We start from the raw sequence: 25151 nt of genomic DNA, 5'->3' as shown, positions 1-25151 counted from the left end.
TTTATATTAACTTGTGGTCGATGCTTGGAATGATTCTGACCTCTGACTGTTGTTGTGTGGTATCTCATTCGTTATTCCTCTCATTTTCTTCTTTCTCACAGTGCTGAAAGGGTAGTCATTCTGACTGAGCTGTTTGCTGGCTCTTTCAGACTGCAAAATCCAGAAACAAATAAGTGTGGTCAGGTAGTGTAAAACCAATTAAGCTTGTGTTGTAAAAACTTAATAGTACTTAATTTTCCTTGTTAACATAGTTATGTGACATTGCTACAGAACTTAAATCTAATTTAATACTGTTTTCCAGGTGCCATGTTTCAGAACAGACTAAGACAACTGAGAAAGAAGAGCTGAAGAAAGTAACACAGAAATAAATACAGGCTCATTGGGGGAAAAAAAATTGACCTGTCTCTGAGGTGACTAAAGGGGAATAATGGTGATTTTGCGCCGGGCTCGGCCGCCTGCTTCCGCCCCAACCAGCAATGAATCTTGACTCGCTCTCGCTGGCCTTGTCTCAAATCAGCTACCTGGTGGACAATTTAACCAAGAAAAACTACCGAGCCAGCCAGCAGGAAATACAGCATGTAAGTAAAGTGATACGGCACTACAAAATAAAATTGGAAAGACAACTGGAGTTTCTCTGCTCCTTTGAATTTGTACTCTGTGGTGCTCTTGTGTATGTTACTGTTTGCTGTTTTCTCTGGTGCTGGGAATTGCAGGGTGTGTCTGATACTCCTGCTGGTTCGTCTGCCAAGTCATGGAATGCAGCTCAGAGCTGAGACCAGTATTAACTTTGTAGTTGAATATCAGGATTAACTGCTGCTCCTGAAGGGTAGTATGAAAAGCTTTCCTAGCCCCTCCAAGTTAAATCATTCCACTTTTAACATTCAGTAGAACACTGATTGGGAAGGGAAGGAAAATGTATACATTCAGTGATCAGAGCTGTTGAACTGAAAGCGTTGAGTATGAGGTAATTTACCTCTGAATTCTCTCTCCTCCCTCAATGGAAGTTTTTTGTCCTCTTTTCATTCAGTGACTCATGGCTTAGTGATGAAGCCAAGCTGACTGTCTGGGCCTTGGTTTTTCAGAAGGCAGGCAGAGTAACCGCATGTTGAGACCCAAATATCTGTGATCCGGGCAAGAATTCTGGTTTAACTGACCTTTTTAAAAATAGCTTTGACTTGCAGGGTGGACTGAAAAGCATTATCTGCAGAGGAGTGCTTAGGAGGAAGTGAATGCTACTGAGCTAGTTTTAGAAACTGGTTTAGTTCAGTTCCCAGCAGACAGCTGGGCCACTTAATAGTGGATTTTTTCCTGCAGCAGTACAATCCTGCAGTGATTTGAATCAGATTAGAAGGGCCAGAGGGCTTAAGCAGTGAGTTTCTGTAACAGTTGATGTCTTTAAAAGTGCATTCATTGCTTATCTTGAGGTGAGAGTGATTTCAGCATTATTGGCTGCTTTAAATGTAGGATGGAATAGGCCTCTTGTAACCTTTGTAAATTTCCTATGTTTTTGCAAGTTCAGTTCTCCAGGGGCTCATTTGGGATTATGCTGTCCTTTTGATCACTGTTAGTTTCAACAGATGGTTTTTGCAGAGAGGTGTGACTGAAGCATGACTTCATTTGGGAGAAGATATGGTTGATCTGCCATTCAGTTGGAGCATGGCTCTCTCAAATGGGGACTTGTTCTTTACCTTCAGCCAACTCTCTTAGCCTTACTGTGGTGAGAGACTGGAACCTGGTCTGGAAATGGCTGGTTTGTGTATGGTTATAAAACAGACCTAGGATTTCAAGACTGAAATTCCTAAGATCTTAATCCATTGTCGTCATCTTTTTTTTTCTTTTTAATTTTATTTTCCTGGTATTGCTTTTGTGGTTGCTAATACAGTATTTCCTTAGTTGAAGAGAATATATGTACATGCTGTAAGTCTGTCTCATGGTACACTGCTTGGGGTAAATTTTTGGCATGATTCACTCCATTTTACAAAGTTTCCATTTAAGCATGTTGAGATACGGAAATTCATACTAGAGTTGTTGTCACAACTGACCAAAGTCACACTTGCATTTAAATACATAACTGAAGTGTAGCAGCAAGGAGCTAATTTCTGTTTAAATGTGCTATCAGTAGTCATTTAACATAGCTGATGCTTAAAAAAAAAAGAATATATGTTAAAAAATCTTCAAAGTATTTTATACATTTGTCAGACACAAATTCTAAACCATGGCTTCCTCTGAAGTGAGTTTTTGTGGTCTCCTTTTCCTGAAGTGGTAAAGAGAGCCTGGTTGGAAAGGGGGGAAGGGCTTTGTGCACAGGTTTATCTAGGAAAGCAAAACTTTTTCAATCTAGAAAAACTAGAATTATTTTTCCTGTATCTGCCCAGACATGTTCCCTGATTAATCCAAATACATGTGGCTCAAGCTTTATTCTATCACAGATGGGTTGAGGTTGGAAGGGACCTGTGGAGGTCATATGGTCCAACCTCCTGCTCAAACAGTCACCTAGAGTGGGTTGCCCAGGAATATGTCTGGACAGCTTTTGAGTAACAACATGGATGGACACTCCACAACTTTTGTGGGCAGCCTCTTCAGCTTAGTCACCCTTGCAGTAAAAAAATAGTCTTTTGATCTTATTTTATGACTGCATATACCGTCGTGTAAGTGTGTATCAAGGCTGCCAATAGAAAGGGCTTTTTCAGCTTTCTTCAGGAAAACTAGCAATTCTCATTCCCTGTTTCCTGGAAAAGCTTTTTTGTGAATGTAGTTAAAAGATGATACACTGCACATTTAGCCTTCTCTTCCCTTCTTTCCCATATGTTAAATTTTCAAATTATTATCCTCTGTTCAAGGAAGCAATCTACTTCTGATGCAGAAAAGTTGTGTTGATGGCTTTAGTATGTTGAGTTTTCTTTGGCATGTGTTTACTTTGATGAGTTCACCTTGGTCATAGCACCAGAGAGCTCATTGGAAAGCTGATGCACTTTCATGCCAGTCTTGTTACCACATCCAAATTTTTGTATTTGATTGGGATTGCCTAAACAAACTGCCTGTTTTCTGAAGCCTGAGCTAGGCAGTAGAACTTATTGTCAATTCATGTTTGCCGCCTTTTGCACCAATCTGAGCATCATCCTGATCCTGGGATATGGCTGCCGTCAAAGACAGAGCCATCACCACAGCTGGGCTGTTTACTGGACTGACATACCACAGGGATGCATATTACAGCCTCTGGTCAAGAAGCAGAGCTTGGTCTGACTTGCAAGTTTCATTCCAGCAGAACAAAACTTGGTAGCCACTGGAATAAGCAGGCTCTGAGGGAGAGGGGAAGCATAGTGTCAGATAACAGTAGAAAAACTTAGATGAAAACTCCGTCAGAGACGGAGCAGACAGAGCCTAAAGCAGCCCTGTTTGTCTCTTTGCACAAGGAAACTACTGGCAAACAAGGACATTCATGATGGGTGAAGCAGTGGGCTTGGTGGAGGCAGTCAGACCAGAGGCAGAGCTGCAGGTTTGTGCTGGCACATTTGTGTCTCCTGCAGCTAGAAAAGGGGAAACAGTGGGAACAGTGTTGCCAGTAGATGAAGGCTGGATTTGTCGTTAGCTGCTACTGTTTGGGCATAGAGGCAAGCTGCTTTTGATTGTATTTACATTTCTGACAATATGGGTTCCATTAAAAACAAGCAATACTGTCTGCTTGGATGGCGGGTAAAGAAAGGAGTAATTTCTGAAGCAGTCTGGGGCTATTTCAGACAACAAGCTCATGAGCTGGTCTGTAGCCAAGAGTTAAGGTAAATGGTAAGGGATGCAAATAAAAATGTAATGCTGTTAAGATTTAGTAATGAGTGATAGGTGTTACAAGTTAGCAAATGCAGATCACCCATTTGAACAAGCATTGGATTCAGCTGAATGGGGTCTAATGATGGCAAAGACTTGGGTAAAGGTCTCCGTTGCAGATGTTCAGTATGCAGTCTTTGATTTTAAAGCTTGCTAATGAGCAAGTTTGGGATGAACTTTTTTCTTTACATGACAGAAAAAACTTTGTGTATAATACTCCCTTATGTCTTAAAGACCCGGGAGTAATAGCAGTCAAGACAGTCATGGCCAGGAGACAATACCAAAGCTGCCTGCAAGATCAGGGAAGATGCCTTGTGGTGGCTTGTCTTTTGGAGAAATTCTTGCTATACAGGCATAGCACCGGTGCTGCTGGCCAAGGCTGTATTCTTGCGGAGTTAGGCTCTGCAGCTGTGGGGAAAAGCGGGTTAAAATGAGGCCACGGTACTGTGTAGATTCTGGGCTGCTTTGGCATCAGAATCCTCAGGGTGACTTGAAAAACCCTTTTTACTTAGCTTTCTAGGAATACCACCTCTGAAATGCATGGCTTCTGTGTCAGTGACTTGTGTCTAGATTCTTTGTTTATACTTTTTATTTGCAATGGAGGTTAGTGAATTGGTTTTGAGGTTGCTGATTAAAAGAAACATTTATAGCAGTTTTGTTGAAACTGTAGATGATTTAACTACTAGAAGTATTGCTGTATCCATGATACTAGACCCAGATCTTGCTCTGGAATGACTGTTTGCTACCAAGTTGTTTTTTTGATACTTTTTTCCAGATTGTGAATAGGCACGGTCCCGAGGCAGACAGGCATTTACTACGCTGTCTATTCTCGCACGTGGATTTCAGTGGCGATGGTAAAAGCAGTGGCAAAGATTTTCATCAGGTACAGTTTGCTCCAATGCATCTGTTTATTAGTTTTGATTGTTAAAAATCTGCTGTGGGATTTGATCCAGATCAAGCACAAACGCAGGTTAGAAGCATTAGCTTCAAACGAACTTTTCTGGTTATATGACCTTTCAGCTGCAAGTACTTTTTGCCAGTCCTCAAGTTAGAATATAAATTGTTGATATATGACTTACAATCTCTTGATCTGGAAAAAAACAGGCAGCGTCAGTAAAAATGCTCTTTTTACCACATGCAGTGCTTTAGTTTGAAAGCCTTTCTGTGTGCTTTAAACGTTTGTCCAAATGCACTGACTGACACTTCTGGTGCTGACTGTCTATTGGCAGGAATGTTTCCATCCTTAAGCAATTTTGCTGCAGACCTTTTAGCTCATAAACATGAATCAAATACTCTTGGGGTTTTTATTGCAAGTGTGAGGATGTTTACAGAAAGTGAAACATTGCACGTATGATGGAGAATGTTTCATGACTTTGTCAGTTTTAAAAGCAAAGCAAACCTGAAAAAAGCTTGAATGGAAAGAAGCTAGTTAATGTTAGTGATAATTTGGGCACTTACAGAAGTACTTTGTCCTTGTTTAGTTTTTCTGTACACAGTGAACAGTAGTTTATTGTCCTGTTATGAAACTGTGAGTCTTCAAGTTATCTTGTTCTTTTCAGACTCAATTTCTGATCCAGGAGTGTGCGTCGCTGATTACAAAACCAAACTTTATCTCGACGCTGTCGTACGCCATTGACAATCCCTTGCACTATCAGAAGGTTTGTATGCTTCTTGAAGGGGATCCCAGTGTTAGAAATTGCACTGAACTGGTCTTTAGGGACCAAGCTGGTTTTCCCTTGTGTTCCCTTGTACTAAAATCCTCAAAAACTGAGCTTGCAGGGTTGGTGTGGGGAGGCTTTTCCATTAAACTATGCAAGTTAATCAATCACTTAGAATGACTGTAAACTTAATTTTAATGCTTTACCTAATATGGGTACTTTATGGCTTGTTTGTGGCACCAGAACCAAAACAAATCATCAGTACTCCTGTTTCTTTCAATATGAAAGCCATGAAATAGTGAATAGTGAAATAGTAGGACATACGGGAGAAACTTTTAGATCAGATGTATCCAAAAGTAGCTGGAAAGTTGTTTGTTTAGCCATAGAAACTGTGTTAACCTGCAGCAGAATAGTTACTAATATCCCAAGCTTGCAAATAGACTGTGGATAGTGTAACACATTGCAAACGAGACTAATCCCAAATCAGCTTTCATGTAACTCTTCTTACCTGTTTCAGAGTCTAAAGCCTTCACCCCATTTATTTGCCCAATTGAGTAAAGTCATCAAATTAAGTAAAGTTCAAGAGGTAGGTGAATGCTTATTTCAAAAATATTTTAATTTTTTTTTTTTACTTAGCTAGTTAGAATGGATGATGTCCCCTTACTATGATGTTTGTTGTTTGTAGGTGATTTTTGGTCTCGCTTTACTGAACTCTTTCAGCTCAGATCTGCGAGGTTTTGGTAAGTGAAGCTTCTGAACTCCTACAGCAGGGACAGCCCTTTTCAGCAGTGGGCTTTCTACATGAGTAGATGTGTGCCTACCTGACTTGACCTTGCAATTAGTGGTGCCATTGGGAGGAGCAATAGATTACACAGTCATCTTGTATGACGTTGAAGGACCCTTTCATGAATGACTTGCTAGATAATGAATCAAATTGGGGTATTGTGATACCTTTATGTCTAGTTGTTCGTTAATATTTGAGTTCTCAGGTGTGAGACTTCTATTTAAATCTGAACTGCTGTGACTTGTGGTAAACAAACTCAAATGAAGAGAGTGGTACCTAGCTAAATGAATCTCATATTTAAAACAGAACCCCAGGTTTTGACTCTAACCTCTTCTGCTTCCCAAAGCTGCCCAGTTTATCAAACAGAAACTCCCGGATCTTTTGCGCTCTTACATTGACGCGGACGTCAGTGGAAATCAAGAAGGTGGCTTCCAAGATATTGCAATAGAGGTCCTGCACCTTCTCCTCTCCCATCTCCTCTTTGGGCAGAAGGGAGCCTTTGGGGTAGGACAGGAGCAGATTGACGCTTTCCTCAAAACATTACGTAGAGGTAAGTGGTGCTGTTCAGGAAACCTGACCAGATGCAAACTTTGAGATGGATTTTCATGACTTGCTTTCAGTGCAGAGAGCTGAAGTGGTGGGGAACTTGCCGACTTAGAACTCAGTGCATTTTCATAGTTCTAAACTGACAGAAAAGTACTGCTGCTCTGATATTGGGTCATAGTGTACTGTTTTGCTTTCAATAAGCAGTAATGTGGTCTCATGTTTTTGAAAAGTTGTGATAAAAAAACATTGAGTAAGGGATATTTAAGTCTGTGTCTGCTTGTATGGGATGATGTTTATGGATTTAACTAAAGCAGCTCTGTGCATTGTAGTTGAAAGTCCTCTTACTGTGTAAGGAAAATACCTTGCCATTTCAAACAGGTGCGTTTTAAGCACTGTTTTATTTAAATTGGATGCAGATCCATAAGGAAATGCTAGCACAGTGAGGGAGGTGCTTCTGAGTTAGATTCTGGTTCATTTCCTGAAAGCTACCATCTTAGTCTGTTCCTTTCCAAAACCAGTGTTTGCTGTAAACCTGTTCACTAGGGAGGATTTGGACACAAGATGATAATTGAGTAACTTAACGCACTCCTTGGTTCTGCACAGACCTAGAGGAAGCTATTCTTTATACAAGAACAAAATATTTGTTCTAATTGTTTAAATGTAACTTCTTAGTTTGTACTTACTTTAATGAAGATTAGTGTATTAGCTTGAGTAATTCCTGCCACTTTGCTTTGGAAAATTGGGAAGTCTTCTCTGAATAGCCCCTGGATGGTATAGAGATGTTATGTGTCATGTTAAAGGTGGTCTCAGGAAGGCCCATTCACAAGGTGTCTGCTCCTCTCCACTGTGACCAGAACTCTCATCCACACATCTGATCCTCTTATTGCTCGTGTGTTAAACTTTGCCTTCTAGGAAGGAAAAAGGAGTATTTACTCTGTCCATGCTCAAGTGCCTGCCTTAGATTTGCTGTACCTCTTAGACTCAGTAGCATATCCTTTGTTTCCTAATATTTCCTGAGTTGGAGGAGCAGCTTTTGCTGGACTGCTGCATTGTTTCCTGCTCTGTGCTTTTTTTGGATGACTGCTGTTAGTGACAATCTAGTTCTATACTTACACCAGCACAGCTGCTGGCCTTTTGGGCAGCTGCAGTGAATCTGCATGAACTCAGTCTAGTTTGTATTCTTCTTCTCTAGGAATATCAAAGTACCAGTAGAAAACTGCGAATGGGATGGAGGGATGCTGCATCAGTGCCCCCTTGATTTCTGCAGCAGCAGGCCAACTCTAGCGCAGCAGTGGAATAATTTTGCATAGTCTTTCACATGCAAGTGGCGTTATGGGTGTTTTGACACTTTTGTTACTCTTGCTTTTAGATTTTCCCCAGGAGCGTTGCCCTGTGGTGCTTGCACCACTTTTATACCCTGAAAAACGGGACATTCTAATGGACAGGATCCTGCCTGATTCTGGAGGGATAGCCAAAACCATGATGGAGAGTTCTCTGGCGGATTTCATGCAAGAAGTTGGTTATGGCTTTTGTGCAAGGTTCGTAGGAAAATGTAATTTTCAAGTATCTTGGGGGGTGGTGGTGGTTTTCTTTTTTGTTTCTTGTGGCAAAGGGTAAAGAACACTTAAACTACTAAAATAACTAGAATCTCATCAAGTTTTTTGAGGTCGTTTATTTGGGTTCCTGTTCTTTAGAATGTTATACACATTCTAAAGTGTATAACATGCCTGTGGACACTAGGATTTTGTCATGGTGAGAAGTGCTACATAAAAGGATTCACATTCCTTATGAAGGTTTCATAAGACTTTGACTGTCACTCTTTTTTTAAAATGAAAACAAAAGTGTCTGGGTAGACATAAATTCCAGCTAAATCCTACTAGAGATTTGGAAGAACTTTGCTCTTATGACAGACTCCTTTTAGCTCATTATCCACACGGCATAGGTTATAGAAGAACTGAAGATGGTCTCACTTCAAGAGAGTAGACCAGCAGCAATTTTCTGTTTATGTTGGATTTTGATGAGTGTGGTACTGATCAAATGACTGGTAATGACTGAGATTATTTGTAGCTGTAGACTTTTATTATCTTAGTGAACTTCACAATTGCACCAGTTTTTGCCTGCTTAGGCTTATTTTGGTAAAAATACAACTGCATTAAATTCATCCTGGGTTTGTTTGTATTTTGGTAGACATACATTGCCCACATCCTCAGTAGTGTTCCAGGTTCTTGCTCCCTACCCCAGTCTGAAACATAAGACAGGGAGCTCTGGACTTGCTGGAGCCGTGTGAAACATGCTGTTGTCCATAGAGGTGTGGATTTATGGGGAGTCGTGTCAGCAAGACTAGATATCTTTGCTTATAGCACCTAGCACAAGTGCCTCATTACATGGGCTGTTCATTTATAGACGTGTGAGTGGGAGTGGTTACTAGGAAAGTGGAAGGAGAAACTGGACTTCAGTCAGAAGCTGTCTATTGAAGAGTTAATTTGAATATGTTAAAGGTTTGTTTTAAGTGTGCAGTTGGTTTTAAAGGGAGCTTAGCCCTCAGAATGAAGCTAACCAGCTTTTTTGTGAAGGAGGATTTGTCGCTGTTGAGCAGCTAGCAGAGTAATGAAGGCACCAGTTCTCAGTGGCAAGAAGGAATGACCTTTATTGTTTTGATTTCATCACATATATAGAGTTCTCAAAAGTCACCCAGATTGGTCAGTCAGAAGCCTTCCCCCAGGCCTGATTGGCCAGGCCTGCACTGTCCAAGTTCTGGGACACTGTTCCAACAACATCCAAACTTTATCTTTATTTATAAAACACAAGAAAATTTCTCATGGGAAAAAGCTGTGCTAGCCACAAGGATTCATTAAGAAGCATAAGGTAGAAGTAAAAGGATCTGTATTTTAAGAGAAAGGCTATTGATTACTTCAGGGAGGTGATGAAATCTCAAAGGTATTAACATAAGTTTCTGTTTAAACCGTGAAGTAAAAACACAGGAAGTGTGTTGGAAGATGCTGAATTATTTCCTTTGTTAACACATGCCTGTTAATAATACAGTTTGTATACTCACGCTATATAAATCTTGCTGGCCTAGTTATGAAGTGTTCAGAAAGTGGAAAAAAAGTGCAAAAAAAGCCTTCAGTTCTAAAGTTGAAACTCAGGCGTCTGCTCATTGTTTTCTCTCTTGGCTCCTGGGAGGTTTTTGCTGGTGCCCTCTGCTCAGGGATGCCAGGGCTTGTATCAAGCTGAAAGGCAAATATTCACATCTTACCTTTGACCAATGCATGTCAGCGTTTTGAAATGTGCATTCTCAAAGCCTTTGTTTCACTTTTAGGTAGCAGGAAACTTGAGTCTTTGAAGCTCTGTATCACAGGTCAATAGTGGAAGTGCTTTTAACCAAAAACAGTGCTAAACCTACCCAGTGCTTTTGCTTTGATAGAGCATAGTCTGTGAAACATCTCTGTGACATCCCTGTCACTTCAGTACACCTAGCTTTGAACTCGAAACGTAGCACAGTATATTTAATGGAAATAATTGCACAGATTTTCTACTGAATTTTTCTTCTTGATTGTCCTGGAATTTTGTTATGTTGGATCATTTGAGTAACTTGACTGAAGTCTTACATTGTGCCACAGTGAAACTTGCTTTCCTATAAGATCTCTCTGTTTTGTTGCATCTTAGTGTGGAAGAATGTCGCAACATAATCATGCAGTTTGGTGTTCGGGAAGTCACGGCTGCCCAGGTTGCCAGGGTTTTGGGGATGATGGCTCGAACTCATTCGGGATTGACGGACGGTATTCCATTACAAGTGAGTGGCATGTTGTGCTGGGGATTATATTTCAGCAGAAGAAGGATTACATTTCAGCTGGCCTCTAGGAATTTAACAATTGCTTGTATTATTCAATATTTGTACTTCTGACTGTTCTGTAATACTTTTGTGAATGAAAGATTCTCAGAAGTGTTAAACTGATGCCATTACTAGTCTGAACTTCTGTTTATACCTTCCTAGTGCAGGGAGTTCTGTAGCCAGTGGGTGTTGATTGCTTTATTTTTTACTAGTGTTTGATTCGGTGTATTTAACTTGCAGTCTATTTCGGCTCCTGGCAGTGGGATTTGGAGTGATGGCAAAGATAAGAGTGATGGAAGCCAAGCCCATACCTGGAATGTGGAGGTCTTGATTGATGTTCTAAAAGAGCTGGTAAGTTTTGTGAGCATCTTGATCTTTTATGTGGAGAAAGCAGGGCATATCTTGGTATGGTTGTAAACCTACTTAAGCTCCCAACAGCCTGAATTGCTTTGAATCTCCGTAATGTACATGTACTTTGCTTGGGTTTTTTTTTTACCTCATGAACAAGAAATTTTTGAGGAATTCTGGGAAATAGAAGCTGCTTGAATGAGTGACTTGGGTGCAGTTTGAGATTTATTCCACACTACTCCCATGTACTTCAGTATGTGTTCTCTCAGAGTTTTTGTATTTCAGAGTATTTCTGCCAGTGGAAAGTTCTATGTATCAGTTACCTTGTTTTGGAGAAACTTCTCACTGTAGGCATCAATGATGGAAATGAAAGTATTTTTATTCCTTCTAGTTCCAAAATGCTTGCCTATTGCTTCTTAGGTATGATGACACTTCAGGAATAGGAAAGTTTTTCCACCACTTTATAAGCAATAATATTTGTAATGAGCTCTGTTAAAACATGAGTACCAATTCATTTATTTGCCTTGCACCAGGTGGGATTTTTTCTGCATGTTTCCTCTAATGGATGCAGGAGTCACTGTTCTGTTTTTCTAAACCTTGGGCCATAACATAGCTTTGTGTCTGGTGCTTACCTGTCTCTGAAATGAGGGGTCTGTGTTCCATAATGACCACAGTTCCCTCCAAGCTCCTTCATCAATACTGTTTCACACTGTTCTTGAAAATACAGTAGTGCTTTACAAGGATTTGGAGTTCACATTTTGCCAAAGGAGGAGCAAGTTCTGCTTGCCAGCAGGTCAGACCCTTCTGCCTTTCATCAGAGGATGTGGAAGCCTAGGAAAAGAATAAGTTAGTTTGCTAAGAAAGGAGCTATATGTTTGGGGGTCAAGACTTGTTAATGAAATGTTTGGAAGGATAGATAGCTACTGTAATGCTGAGGAAGTCCAATCTCACAGGGTAGTTTGAAACATTAACTGGCTACAAATTCTCACAACTATCTAAATACTTTTCTTTGTTAAACAAAACCCATGCTTTCAACTAAAAGTCAAGTGTATATTAAGCTGGATACAATACTGATGAAGTGGGGCTCTTTCAAAACAGTACTGAAGATTGTAATGTGCAAGGCTGACCACCGTTGTTTGTCTGATTGCAGAACCCTAGCCTGGACTTCAAAGTAGTAACATATGAATTGGACCATCCAGGATTTCAGATTCGTGACAGCAAGGGCCTGCATATTGTAGTCTTTGGCATCCAGAGAGGGCTGGGCATGGAGGTTTTTCCTGTTAATGCCATATACAGACCTTGGAAGCATGCAGAGGGCCAGGTATGTTTACCAACATCTTTGCTCTATATATAGAATATTTGCAAAGTTCCTTAATTTCTTGAATGATGAATGGAGATTAGTTGTGTGAATGTTTAGATAATCTGCATTTGAGACCTTGGCCTGTAAGGCACAACCCTCAGGAATGTTACAGAAGTACAGTGTGTAATTGACTGCGTTTGTGTGGGACATGGTCACTTGCTGTGTACTGTGACCATACCTTTGGCCTCAGCAGAGTTGTGGTGTGTAGTGCAGCTGAGCATAGAGCTGCTGCTGCATGACAGTGCTCTGGGGTGCTTACCTGCTTATGCAAAAAGGCCACAGCTTTGTGCAGACAAGTACCCTCAGCACACCCATATCCATCATTCTCAAAAATTACAGAAGTGTGAGGTTCAGTCTTGAATAAAGCACATGGTGAAGCTTGGCTCATCCCTGCTGCTTAGTTGATTTGCATCATTCTCAAAAATGCACCACTTGATGAAGTGGAATGAACCTGAAACTCCAATATCTAAAGTGTTTTTGGCATCTTTTTTTATTCCAGCTCTCCTTCATCCAACATTCTCTCATAAACCCCGACATCTTCTGTTTTGCTGACTACCCTTGCCATACTGTTGCCACAGACATCCTGAAAGCACCACCAGAAGATGACAATCGAGAAATTGCTACATGGTAAACCTGCTCTCAACTGCTTTTCATGCATAGAGTTAGAGTAAGATTACTTTTCTGGTCAAAGGTGGCTTTATCTTCATGCAGCCAGATGTATTGTAGCTGTGTATACATACCAGTAGATCAGCCATAAGTAATTGTGACATGTTTGATTGGTGAAAGGACTCACAGTATTAGAATCTCCTGTGTACTTCCATAATACCTTGCCTTTGTTGGAGACTTTGGCTTGTTTGGAGAGTTTCTGTTGAAATTTCATCCTGCAAGCTGAAAGGAGGGGATAGAGGAGGTGGTGTGAAATTTAAATCTCTTTTTCCCAGGATGATACTAGAGAAACTTGCTCTACTTGTATGAAAGAAGTCCTAGAATTTAAATAGTAAATTTATGTGGCTGTTGGTGAGTTACTGCATAAAGCTGACTAGTGTGATTTTCTGAGCTGACCTTTACTCTGCTTTTTTGGTATAGCCATGTAGCTTATTTCAGTAAGCTACTTATTTTTCAGTTGTGCACCCCAAAATAGGAAATTGAAAGATAAGGAATACAACTAAATTGGCAGTGATCACTTGTCTGTAAAGCAGCAAAACAAGTAGAATATCTTCACTAAGTTTTACAAGTGAGGACTTTGAGGTGTTTTAGAAAGTGTATTCTATTTTTGGATATGTGTTTCAAGTTAAATTATCCAAGTGACTCACCTCAACCTGAATTTCTTCAACATCAGCTTTCAATTCTCCCTCTTCCCTCTCAGAATCAGGAGCTCTTGAACTCTTTAAGTTATGAGTTACTTTTCATGGTCTCTGGCAGGCTTAATTGTACATAAGAGCTGCAGTGTCAGGTTGTTTGCACTGGGTGTTGCTTTATATGACCTTACAGTTGTTGCGATAAAATACTTGAATCCAAGATCCTGCAAACTTGCTGCTTGGTAACTTTTTGGGGGTTGTCTCTTTGTTTTTTCTTCTCTTTTGTTAGGAAGAGCCTGGATTTGATTGAGTCTCTGTTACGATTGGCAGAAGTGGGGCAATATGAACAGGTTAAGCAGCTCTTCAGTTTTCCTATCAAGCATTGCCCAGATATGCTGGTATTGGCCTTATTGCAGATCAACACGTCCTGGCATACCTTGCGCCATGAACTCATCTCCACGCTCATGCCAATTTTCCTTGGCAACCATCCCAACTCAGCCATCATTTTGCACTATGCATGGCATGGACAGGTAAGTATTTTCACTGTAGTTTGTTCTTGTAACTTGAAAGCTTATTAGATGGGTTTAGAACATCAGTGTTTGTATTGGTTTGGTTTTTGATAATATTCACTGAGAAAATATTCCTGGAAAAGTACAGAGACCCAAGTCAAACTTGACCTTTTTAAACATTTCAGCTTTAATCAAAGTTGACCATGGTTTGAATAAAAAAAAAAAAAGGCAAAATCAAACAACCCAGCAAAAGAAAACCCCAAAAACCTCACAGCAACATCACCCACCCTGCCCCCTCAACTCTCAGCCTCACACATTTAAAGTGTAAGAACTTGAAGTAGTAAGAGGTGAGAAGGTTTAAACCAAAATAGTCTCCTTTGTACTTGCCAAAAAGATGAAGGCTATTCTAAGCATAAAGAAACTACCTGCACTGTAAGTTTTCAGAGTCTGGGTGTTTTCTAAAAACTTAGGACTGGCTGCTGACCTTTTTAAAGGAGAGCTTCCATGCAGAGATATGGCAGCTGTGCATGCAAATCCCATACTTTTAATGGAGTTTTTGTTTGGTGTGGCCTTCATAGTTGTGTGCACTGGTAGTTAAACAAGCAGAAGTCATAAGAAATTTAAAGCATAGGAAGCCTCTGGGGTCAGAGGGAATCTGCATTAGCAAACATGTTTCCCTGTTCATCTGGAGTAGAGTTAATGGCAAGAAGCTTGACCTCTGAGGTCATGCTATGAATGTTTTATATTTTCCTGATGGAAGTCTTTAAATTGAAGGATGACAGGTAGAATAGATGCGAAGTGCTTTTTGCATGAGATCTTGAAGTGGCAGAAAAGGCAATTTTTCCACAGGGTAGGCCTCAGACTAGGGCACAGAATTATGGTTGCTGTGGGACATGGTGCCATTTGATGACTTAAAGATGTTTCACTTACCCTTTAAACAAAAGCCTTGCTGCCATAAAAATCTTAGTTGTGTTGTGGTTTAAAATTGCTGCTGTGTGAACAAAGAGCTAGATACTGTGCTTTCCTTTCTAAGGTGTGATACTGAATTTTCTCTTCTAGACATCATATCAGGCACAGCATTTTGTAAATTATTTGTGTAATTTACACAAATAAAAAAGTCCAAGATCGATTTGCCTATAATTGAGAGGGATTGGTCCTGCACAGTAGAAAAAAGATGGGGATGTATCTACCCATCTCTGCAAATGTTTCCACCATTTGCAGTCATGCCATATCCTTTGCTTTTAGGTCCTGGATAGTTTATTTTTGCATAGAAAGAGCTTAACTCAGAAGCAAGTTCTAAGGCTAAAGAGTAAATATGTATATTAAACTTTCTAGTTGTGAAATACCCTGCTTAGTGTTCACATAATTGATCCTATTACTAGAATCATGGAGTACAATTCTAATTTAATTCTCCTCAGGGTCAGTCTCCTTCAATTCGTCAGCTTATCATGCATGCCATGGCAGAATGGTACATGAGAGGGGAGCAGTATGACCAGGCAAAATTGTCACGTATTCTTGATGTGGCACAAGACTTGAAGGTGAGTTTTGCAAAATACTGCCATTATTTTTGTCTGGTGTCTAATGCAGAATCGCTTGTCTTTTAACCAAGGCTGAGCTTAACTTAGACTAATTTAGTGAGGATTACATTGTTTAAGCATGTCTGAATTAATTTGTTACTGCTGTCCATCATCTTAAAAAAAAAAAAAGTCCTGTATTCATGTGACTTAAAGTACTCTTCAGCTGAGTTGTGGTATCTGACTACATTCCAGCCTGTCCAGTTGTGAACCCAAGACATTTTACTTGGTATTTGCAGTGGGGTTGCTTATCATGGCTTAGCTGACCAGTACCTTGGGAAGCAGCACAACAGAACTGCTTGCTGTGTGAATGTACTGTGAATCCATGAAGAGCTTTGACTGTTTTAACCTTGAATATTATTAAGATGAGAATGTAGAAAATATGTCAGATGTTTGTGTGAAGGTGGCACTGCTAAACATAATGCAATGGGGATTTCTTGAGAATGCTTCTACTTCTTTGTTTTTACACATTGACAAAAGACTGGAAGTTGTGACTAATTTCGAGGCCTTTATTGCTTCTTTAAGTTAGGTGCAAAATAATTGGGTGTCTCAAAGTGCAAGAGCACCAGCTGCTGCTTGAAGTCAGTTTAGTTGTAGCAGTTAGAGTATTCAGAGATGACCTCTTGGAGCATATATATTCCGTGTGTCTCTGAAGGGGTTGAGGTCTGTTTGCAGGGAGATGCTAGGCTCATCTTCTTAATTTTATAGCAATTACAGTTTGGTAGCTCTTGACCACTTGCTGGTGGCTTTTTATATCACAGAGGAATTTAAAACTGTCAGCACAAGGTCGCTTCAAAGAAGGTGAAGTCATGATTTCAAATCAGAGCTCTTGCTTATTTGTCTCACAAGTGAGCTATAAGTGAAGTTGTTAGTACCAATCTTTGTTGACAAAGAAAGCATAGCAGCATGTCATAATAAGACTTGTTTACTAAAACGTGTATGGGGACTAGGAAGACAAGAAAGGAGAAAGGGTATCTGTGTGTCTTCACTAGTAGTCTTCTGATTTTCTTTCTTTAGGCCTTGTCAATGCTGCTAAATGGTACTCCATTTGCCTTTGTTATTGACCTTGCTGCACTTGCCTCTCGACGGGAATACCTCAAACTTGACAAATGGCTCACAGATAAAATTCGGGAGCATGGGGTAAAGCAGGATTTTTCTCTTTATTTTTGCACTCTTACCAGTGACTAACTTAAGTCACTTTAACAATTTTATAAGTAGCTTTAAAGTTGTTGAAAGTGTTCATGGTCTGATAGTTCAACTTTTTCACTGAACTGTAGTAGCTTAGTGCAATTCTTTCCATGGTGCAATTGCCAAGTTGTAATAGTGACTTGGATGTGGTTTGGGAGATTAAGATAACATTTCTTCCTCAGGAACCTTTCATCCAGGCCTGTATGACTTTCTTAAAGAGAAGATGTCCCTCTATCCTGGGTGGCCTTGCTCCAGAGAAAGATCAACCCAAAAGTGCTCAGCTTCCTCCAGAAACCTTGGCGACTATGTTGGCCTGTCTGCAAGCTTGTGCTGGGTAAGGATTATATTGCTTATGCTGAACATGTAATCCATTTCCAGCTTGCTTTCTGGCACATGGTCACAGCTGGTTTGGAATTTCACATGGAGAATGGGGTTAATGAGAGTGTATAAACTTGCAGGGATAGGTGCAGCAGTAAGTTTAATTTTGCATTGAAACTTCTATTGTAGGCAAGGTCACGAGAGCCTGAGTATTCTTGTCTTTATCATCAAACAGGTGAGGTGATCTTGGTGACTGGAGGCTGGCTGGTTAATCGCATCCTCAGATGTTAATGACTAGATACAGGGCTGTAAATCAGACTAAGAAATCCAGGCTATGGTTACAGAATGGGACAGCATCTTGGAAAACAGTGGCTTTATAAAGGATTTTGTGGTTGTGTTAACCAAATGCTTCTGTCTGGTAACTGCTCTGGCACAAAGGGCTCATGCAGTCCTTATGTGTAGAAAGTGGGGAGTGGTGATTGTAGTGTAATTGAGACTGAAACTAGCCATGTGTAACTTCTATTGTCTTTATTTGAGAGAGACTCAAAGTAGTGAAAGATGGAAAATATTGAAGATCTTTTCCAGATCAGATTGTTTACCTGAAGTCAAAAGAAAAGGGTTTGGGTTTGAGAGCTGCTAGAGGGAGGGGTAGGGGTTTGAGAGCTGCTGGAGGGAGGGGTAGACTGCAGAAAGGCTGGTGGACACTGAAGTTGGACAAATCAGTCTTTACATGCTGTTTACACATGTAGTAAACGTGACTGAAAATTGTAAAACATTTGTGGTGTCATTTCTTAATGCTGTCAGATCATGGTGGTATTGAACTGCAGCAGTATTTCAGAGGTAACAAGAGACAGCATAGTGTGGTGTGTGAGCCAGAGTGACTGGAAGCTGGAGATGGTGCTCATTTTGCCACTACATTTTTGCACCAAACGAGGCTGGCATGTCAAAGTGTGTGTTACCTGATCTGAGTCTTATACTGTGTCCTTTGGCTTAGCCAGTGTTGTCTTGAAAGAGATAAGGAACATCTTTAAAGGTACCCAAGATGATTTGTGGCTCTCATGTAGATGCTAGAAAATTAGTACCACGGTAGAGTTGGTCACAATTGGTATTGGAACGGAAAGGGAATTTGAGGTTCCTGTAAGATTTTGGGAGAAAGGATTCTCCTATTTTCTGCTGGAACCTGTGCAATTGAAGTTCAGATGCTGTTGAAATACTGTTTCTGAATAAAATGGTCTAGCACATGTCTTGGTCTTAAGAAATAGCTGTTATTTTTTAACTCAAAGTGCATCTTTTCAGACTGTCGCTCAAACTGACCTTATATTCCTTATTTTGCATGCTGCAGTGTCTGTGTTTTAGAGGTTTAATAGTTAACTGTAGATTTGAATTGCATCTAATATCATTGTGTTCTGAATTTTAATGTGTTACTGAGTTCTATTTATTCCATTAATTCCAAACGCCACTAGTTCTCTACTGGCACAATTCTCACAGCCTTTGGTTTCTTTTTATAGCTACTTTTATTCCCTTTTATACAAGAATGTGACCTACTTGCAGTCATTTTCCATTAGTTATTCTCTTTGAGCTTTAGAAAGGAAAAGCTTGGATTTCTTTCATGAAGCAGTTGCTTTGATTAGCTTAGATTTCAGTCACGAATGGAAGCAGGCGTTGTAAAGACTAGAAGGTTAAAATCACAGTAAATATTAAATACATCTGGGAGGGTAGTTGCACTTCACTAGCTGAAGTGTGCCATCTCCTAAATCTGTTGATTTAGGAGCCTTCTCTTTAATTAGGCTGTAGTTAGTTCTTGTCTTGTTTTGTGACCTGGGAGACACTTTTATTTAGCCACCAGGTTCCCTGCATGTTCTGAGACTTATTTTTGGTGCAGCTTGTTTATCACTGGTGAGCACTGCAGTTCTGGCATCGAGTAACACTGAGCCTTCAAAAAGAAATAAATGTTCCTTCTATTACTGAGTGTTTTTACAATGAAGTCAGGCTTGGTTGCAGGCACCACAGGCTGACCAACCATGTAATTGATTAACAAGCTGCTTATGAGAAGTCCTTCCTGCATGGAGCTGCAATGAGTTGAGAGGGATAGCAGCACCTTCTCCACACACTCATGTCCTGCACAGTCCAAGTGTGTCAGTGTGGGGAATGGTCATTTCTTCTCAGTCCCTGTCCCAGGAACGGAAGAAGCTTCTGTGTATCTGTGCCTCTGGAATGAAAAGGCTTCTTCCTGCTTTATAAGAAAGTGTTTAGGGGGAAAAAAACCAGGAAGAGAAGTGACCATGTGATTCCAGCAAGCTGAAACTTCCCTTACAGTGTCAGTTTTGTTGCTCTAGACTGTGGTCCCTGGCTCTCAGCCCACCGACTTCATTTGCCTCAAATGCAGACTGGGTTTTTGGGTGGGTTTTGTTTTTGTTGGGTTTTTTGGTTGGTTGGTTTGGGGTTTGGTGGGTTTTTTTTGTTTTTTTTTTTTTTTTAGAAAACCTGCTGTTCTGTGCTATCTAAAAATAATGTGATGTTTGCAACTTGATGCAGCAGTGTGTCTCTTGGTGTGATAAAAAAGTTAACCTTCAGTCTGCCTAGATGGCGGGACAAAACATAAGTGGTTCCCTCCAAAGCACAGATGGCCTAACCAGGCACCATAAATATTGAACTCTGGGATTATAAATCTGTCTCTGTCCTCATTCTGGGCTGCCATATTATCTGTCTACAGCAGGTTGGAATTTGTTTTGCAAAGGCATGCTGTAGTATTTAAGCGTAAAGACTGCAAATTTAACCCCCAAAAAAGGAGGAGGACAAAAGACTGAGGTTGGTAACCGCATGTGAACTGTGCTCTACTGTCCCCTGTCCCATTTCATGGCTAACTGAAGTGCTGTATGGTCTTGAAATGCCTCCTGCATCAGAAAAAATCCTGTGGTGCCTGTCAGTTGGTCATACACACATTTAAATGTTGAGATTTCTGAGACTGTGGCACAGAGGTGAAGGCAAATACGTACTGTAGATACTGATTCTGCTGTGTGCCATGCTCAGAGCTCCATAGTTAGGTCTGGTTGCACTTTCTGAGAAAGAAATCTCTTTGGTGTTTTTTGAAAGTGGATTTCTGATTGCGTTTTCATACATTCCCTCAAGCGCCTTTCTTTTGAAATCTTTTACACAAGGCTCTGATGAGAGGATGTTAAAGAGTGTAAAGGAATCGGCTTGTGTAACAGTTATTAACAGGTTTGTTGCCCTGTATGGAAAGCTGGTCACCCATGATAACCACCCCAGATTCCCATCTCTCATGGATGAGATTTTCCCCACACTACATAGAGGATCACTGGCTTTGGAGAACAGCTGGAAGCCCTTAACTGATTCTGTGTATCCTATAATGGGATACCTGCCAAAGCTGAAGGTTTAGTTGCCAGGGTGGTTCCTCTGGTCTTTTTCCCCTCATCCCAACAGCTGAGCAGTAGAAGCTTGTGAAAACTGAGTTGAAATGAGGAATCTTCAGACAAGATTAACAGTGCAACAAAGCTGTGTTAGGATAGTTGCACCAATAAAGGAAGGAATCTGCAACTTTAGCTGTCCTCACCAAAAGGGTAGAACTAAAGTTCAGGAAAGCATAAATAATTGGCTGTTTTTTCCAAAAGGAAAATGTTAGTGTTCTGTTATTATGTCTGTGGTTAGGTAAGTCAGCAACAGGAGCTGGCTTTCCTTCCAGTTTGGGAACCTGGCAGTCAGATATGGAACATTTTGGAAAGAGGTACTGACTGCTCTAGGTTGTGCAGTGGCTTTGTGCCTAAGTGTGAGTTTTCTGATGTTTTTTGATTATATTTTCCTTGAATAGTTAAGTTTCCTGTCTCTGTTTGGGTTTACTGCCGATGTGTGAAACATGTCTTTCAGTTTGTAGACAGATAAGTTTTAATGAAGCAGGTCACAACCTGTGTATTTACCTCTTCTTTTTTCTGTCTGAGTACATAGCCCATGTATCTCATCTTTAGAGAGACCTTGTGTATAATGAGATTCAGAATGAGAATAACCATAAATTGTGAAATTTGGGTACAGAGAGGAGCAGATTTGAGCAAGAGATCACAGCATCACTATCTGTGTGTTTTAATTCATGAGGCTAAGCTGTATGTAGCCCATAATATGAACAACAGCAGGCAAAGACTCTTCCAAGAGCTGTTGGAGCCATGTAGGTATATATCCCAGCCTTCTCTTACTTGCTGGGGTAACTGTAAAGGAGTATTTGAATCATTGAAAACAAAGGAGTAGTCTATGGGAGATTAGGATTTAGAACTACACTTTAAACTTTTCTATTTAAATATAGCTGTTTCTCTTGGGAGATGAGCTAAGGCAAGTTTTGCAAATAACAAAACGTAGCTTCTGCTGGGATTGTTTTGCAACTTCATTTTGTGAAATGTGGCCTCAATTTCTCTAGGAAAATCAAATAAGTTAGGGGCCTTATTTTCATGAATGTTACATGACTCACTGTTGTGCTCCCATGTCCCAGGAGTGTTTCTCAGGAGCTGTCAGAGACGATCCTCACCATGGTAGCAAACTGCAGTAATGTCATGAACAAGGCTCGGCAGCCCCCGCCTGGAGTCATGCCCAAAGGACGCCCGCCCAGCGCCAGCAGCTTGGATGCCATCTCTCCTGTGCAGGTAGAACAATCATGTGATGCATTTTCAGAAGGTGGTGTTGGTTTAGTGCTAGTTCTGCTGTACTGGTTGAGATCTTCCTGCAGGAATGTCAAACATCATCTGGCTCAGGTAGTTTTGTGCTTGCATGTTTGGATAACTTGCTTGTAACTAGAGAATAACGCCTGAGGGATGTAGTTCAGAACTATCTTTCACTTCACCAATGTCTGTAAGAAGTAACTGTGAAGTATTATAGGATGGGAGAACTAAGGAGGGACAGATATTTGGTTTATTTAAAATAACTGAGGCTTTCTTTTAAAGTGCTAAAATTTACTAAGACTTTTGAAAATTAAGCACTGCCTTTGAACCTGATGTGTCTTGTTTGTAGCTTCACGGGCCAAGCCACAGTGCTAGAGCATAAGGACTTGTTATAACTGGGGCTCTTCAGCTCTCAACTGAACTGCTCTTTTAAAAACAAGGTACATTTCAGTTAATCCCTGCCACTCATCATCCCTTCCTCCTCAGGGAGCAACACATTACAGACAGATTTTACTTCTAGCAGTTATATTCAATGGCAGTTTTTTAAGTGTTGGCAAGTTTTTCACATGAAATAGCAGAAATTCAGCATTTAAGAATTACCGACTTGTCAGTAGATTATGTAAACTAAACACAGAGTGGTTTCCTTGTGAATTGTTGCTTTATTGAAGTTGCTCGTCAGATGTACCAAATATCTTGACAGCCTGCTGCAAATAACTCATGAACAAACAGCAGCAATTTTTAGCCTATAGTCATGCAGTCTTCTGGGTAGATAACACCATTTTCTGTTGTTTTTAGTCAGTTCCTTAACTTGCTGCTGTTGCAGCCTGCATTGTGTCTTCCCTCCTATTCATGAACCAGGTCTTAATGCTTTTTATTGAAGACTTCATTCAGGTATTTAGCTGTGAAAAGTGGGCATAGTAGGGTCCTTCAGACAGACAAAAATACTCTCAAGTTTGAAATTAAATAGCTTTGTAAGTCTTGAGGTGAGGTCTGAGGTCGCAAACTGCAGAGTGTAAACTACTCTAGTACAAAAATCTGCAAGTAGAAGTAAATGCTGCTTATTGTAAGCATTTATTGTTAATGCTAAACTACAGATTTTGAAACCATCAGCCTTTCTGTAAAACCTGTGAGAGAATAGGATTTCATGGGATTGTAGAGGAAAAATTAAAGCACATTCTATAGACAGTCTTTTGAGGTGATCTGGATGACTTCAGAATTTACAGTAACCATGCAGAAGAGCTTTTCTCAGGAATGTTTTGATACCTAACGGTCTTTGTAAAAAACATGCCAAAAATCAGCTGAGTTGTGGTTTATGGATGTCTGTATAATCTTCCTTTCTTCATTCAGATCGACTCGCTTGCAGGAATGGCCTCTCTTAGTTTAGGTGGCTCAGCTGCTCCTCACACCCAGAGTATGCAAGGCTTCCCTCCAAACTTGGGCTCTGCATTCAGTACTCCTCAGTCACCAGCAAAAGCATTCCCACCTCTTTCCACCCAAAACCAGACAACAGGTTTCAGTGGCATTGGAGGACTGTCTTCACAGCTTCCAGGTACTGCTATTTGGGTGGTTTGTTTTTGACATGGCAGAGCTAAGACACTGTTATTACTGTGGTTGGAAATACTGAATGTGATGATGCTTCCTTCCCTTTAAGGGTGGGAAGTCACATTGGACAAACAGCTGTGTCGTATGGGAGGGAGTTACACAGTCGTCACTCCTGGGTCATTGCTGAAACAGCACTTCAGAGTGTTGCAGCTGCAGTAGGTGAAAAGTTTGAGTCAGGAGGATAAGTGTTTTGACAAATATAGCAGCATTATTTTAGTTTGGGACAGATGAAGAATTGTTTATATTAGAAGTGCTTGATATTAGACAGCAATGAGGCATAAAGCTCTGAGTTCTTGGAAATAAGTGCTAGGAGGAGAGGGAAGTGCATAGTGTGAGGGTGCAACTGAGATGACCAACTGTTTGCTTTCATTAAGTGGTCTCACTACAGGTTTATTTTTTAGTAGGTGGTCTTACTACGGGTAGCCTGACTGGCATAGGAACTGGAGCCCTGGGCCTTCCTGCAGTGAACAATGACCCATTCGTGCAAAGGAAGCTGAGCACATCTGGACTGAACCAGCCTACATTCCAGCAGAGTAAGATGAAACCTTGTAAGTGGTAGTGTTGTCTGTGGCTGTGAAGTGTGACTGTGGTCTGCAGTTAATCTGTGTTTCCTTCAAGGGAAGCTTGGATCTGGAAGGTGGTAAATGTTAGAAGTGTGGCTCTTGTATTGTTTTATTAGTCTGAAAAAAGTGCTTGTAAACCTGTATCCTCAAAGCTTGCTGAGTGGCCAGGGGGCATTAAAAAAAAGCTGTTAGCATAAAAATGTAATGTGCTATGGATTTGCATGAACAGTGTGTTTCTGTCCTTTTTCTGCTGTGCTGTGTTTTGAGCAAAAGTGTTGTCCTGCTCTTGACAGAGAATTGTATGCTCCTTGTACAGGGTGGTTTTTGTGTTGTTTGTAAGAAGGTTAAACCTGGGGTAAGGTCATGTTGCAGCAGAGAACTTGACAGGTGCAGCAGTGAAACAGACTGCAACACTGGATGCAAATAAGACTAATAAAAGTTGGTGGAAAGGTAGTTTTTGAAAGGAATAATTTGGTTCCTAACACTAAGCCATTATCCTTAACTCATTTATGCCTCTGCAGCATGCTCACAGTGAGATGTTGAAGCAGTCAAATGTTCAGGAAGCACAGCCATATGCTAAACCTTGTGCATTGCTGTTATGAAGGAGCTTTCAAAGAAGTCATATGTAATAAAAGCAAAGTTACCTATCTCTGCAGATGTACAGTGGAGGTGGCTGTAATTGGTTTATATTTTGGGTCCTGAACATTCAATATAAATGTGTTGGAAGCTCACTGGCTGGCCTGAAAGTTTGTGTGCAAGTTTGTGTGCATGTTAGTGTTGTGTAGCATGCTTTCATAGTCTGTTCTGCATTCAGTTATTTAGTTGTAAATTGAGGTTAGCTTGGGATGCAGTGGGTTCCAGGAGTACAGCAGTGTGAGGTTAATGCTATATTAGGATTCAGGTTTTTTTAATAAATATAGCATATTGAAAACAGATTTTTAAATAGCAATTCTTGTCTACTGGAAAGGTTAAATATCCTGCTCTTCAGAAGAACTAGCAATTCTGTATAGATTGGTGGAAGAGTTGAAAAGGATTAGATGAAATCCTGACTGCTTGAAGTTGTCCTGAGCATGATACCTGTTCCCTTTTTT

The 25151-nt window shown here is 40.4% G+C and overlaps 1 protein-coding gene and 1 non-coding gene across 11 annotated transcripts in view; both read left to right on the top strand.

Moving 5' to 3' along the window:
• CNOT1 (CCR4-NOT transcription complex subunit 1) overlaps positions 1-25151 on the top strand; it is a 56639-nt gene that overhangs the window by 5465 nt on the left and 26023 nt on the right. For 6 of the 10 annotated variants that reach the window (XM_085071674.1, XM_085071670.1, XM_085071673.1 and 3 more), the window contains exons 2-19: positions 302-578; positions 4598-4705; positions 5382-5480; positions 5998-6066; positions 6166-6220; positions 6611-6814; positions 8180-8348; positions 10477-10603; positions 10883-10993; positions 12141-12311; positions 12850-12977; positions 13938-14178; positions 15576-15695; positions 16749-16871; positions 17102-17253; positions 21730-21880; positions 23243-23444; positions 23899-24045. In XM_085071674.1, coding sequence (XP_084927800.1) covers positions 477-578; positions 4598-4705; positions 5382-5480; positions 5998-6066; positions 6166-6220; positions 6611-6814; positions 8180-8348; positions 10477-10603; positions 10883-10993; positions 12141-12311; positions 12850-12977; positions 13938-14178; positions 15576-15695; positions 16749-16871; positions 17102-17253; positions 21730-21880; positions 23243-23444; positions 23899-24045 — 2479 coding nt within the window. In that variant the 5' untranslated portion in view covers positions 302-476. The remainder of the gene's footprint in view (positions 1-301; positions 579-4597; positions 4706-5381; positions 5481-5997; positions 6067-6165; positions 6221-6610; positions 6815-8179; positions 8349-10476; positions 10604-10882; positions 10994-12140; positions 12312-12849; positions 12978-13937; positions 14179-15575; positions 15696-16748; positions 16872-17101; positions 17254-21729; positions 21881-23242; positions 23445-23898; positions 24046-25151) is intronic. The other 4 variants (XM_085071676.1, XM_085071671.1, XM_085071677.1 and 1 more) reach the window with 2 other exon arrangements.
• LOC146432194 (small nucleolar RNA SNORA50) lies at positions 22208-22343 on the top strand. Its single transcript, XR_014854615.1, has one exon. It is a non-coding gene; the product is annotated as a small nucleolar RNA SNORA50 (small nucleolar RNA).

Source organism: Lichenostomus cassidix, chromosome 11, assembly GCF_008360975.1.
Source record: "Lichenostomus cassidix isolate B80296 chromosome 11, HeHo_3.0, whole genome shotgun sequence".
In the NCBI taxonomy this organism is placed as follows: Eukaryota; Metazoa; Chordata; class Aves; order Passeriformes; family Meliphagidae; genus Lichenostomus; species Lichenostomus cassidix.
Note: the sequence above shows the minus strand (reverse complement) of the source record. Positions and strands in the feature narration are given on the sequence as shown.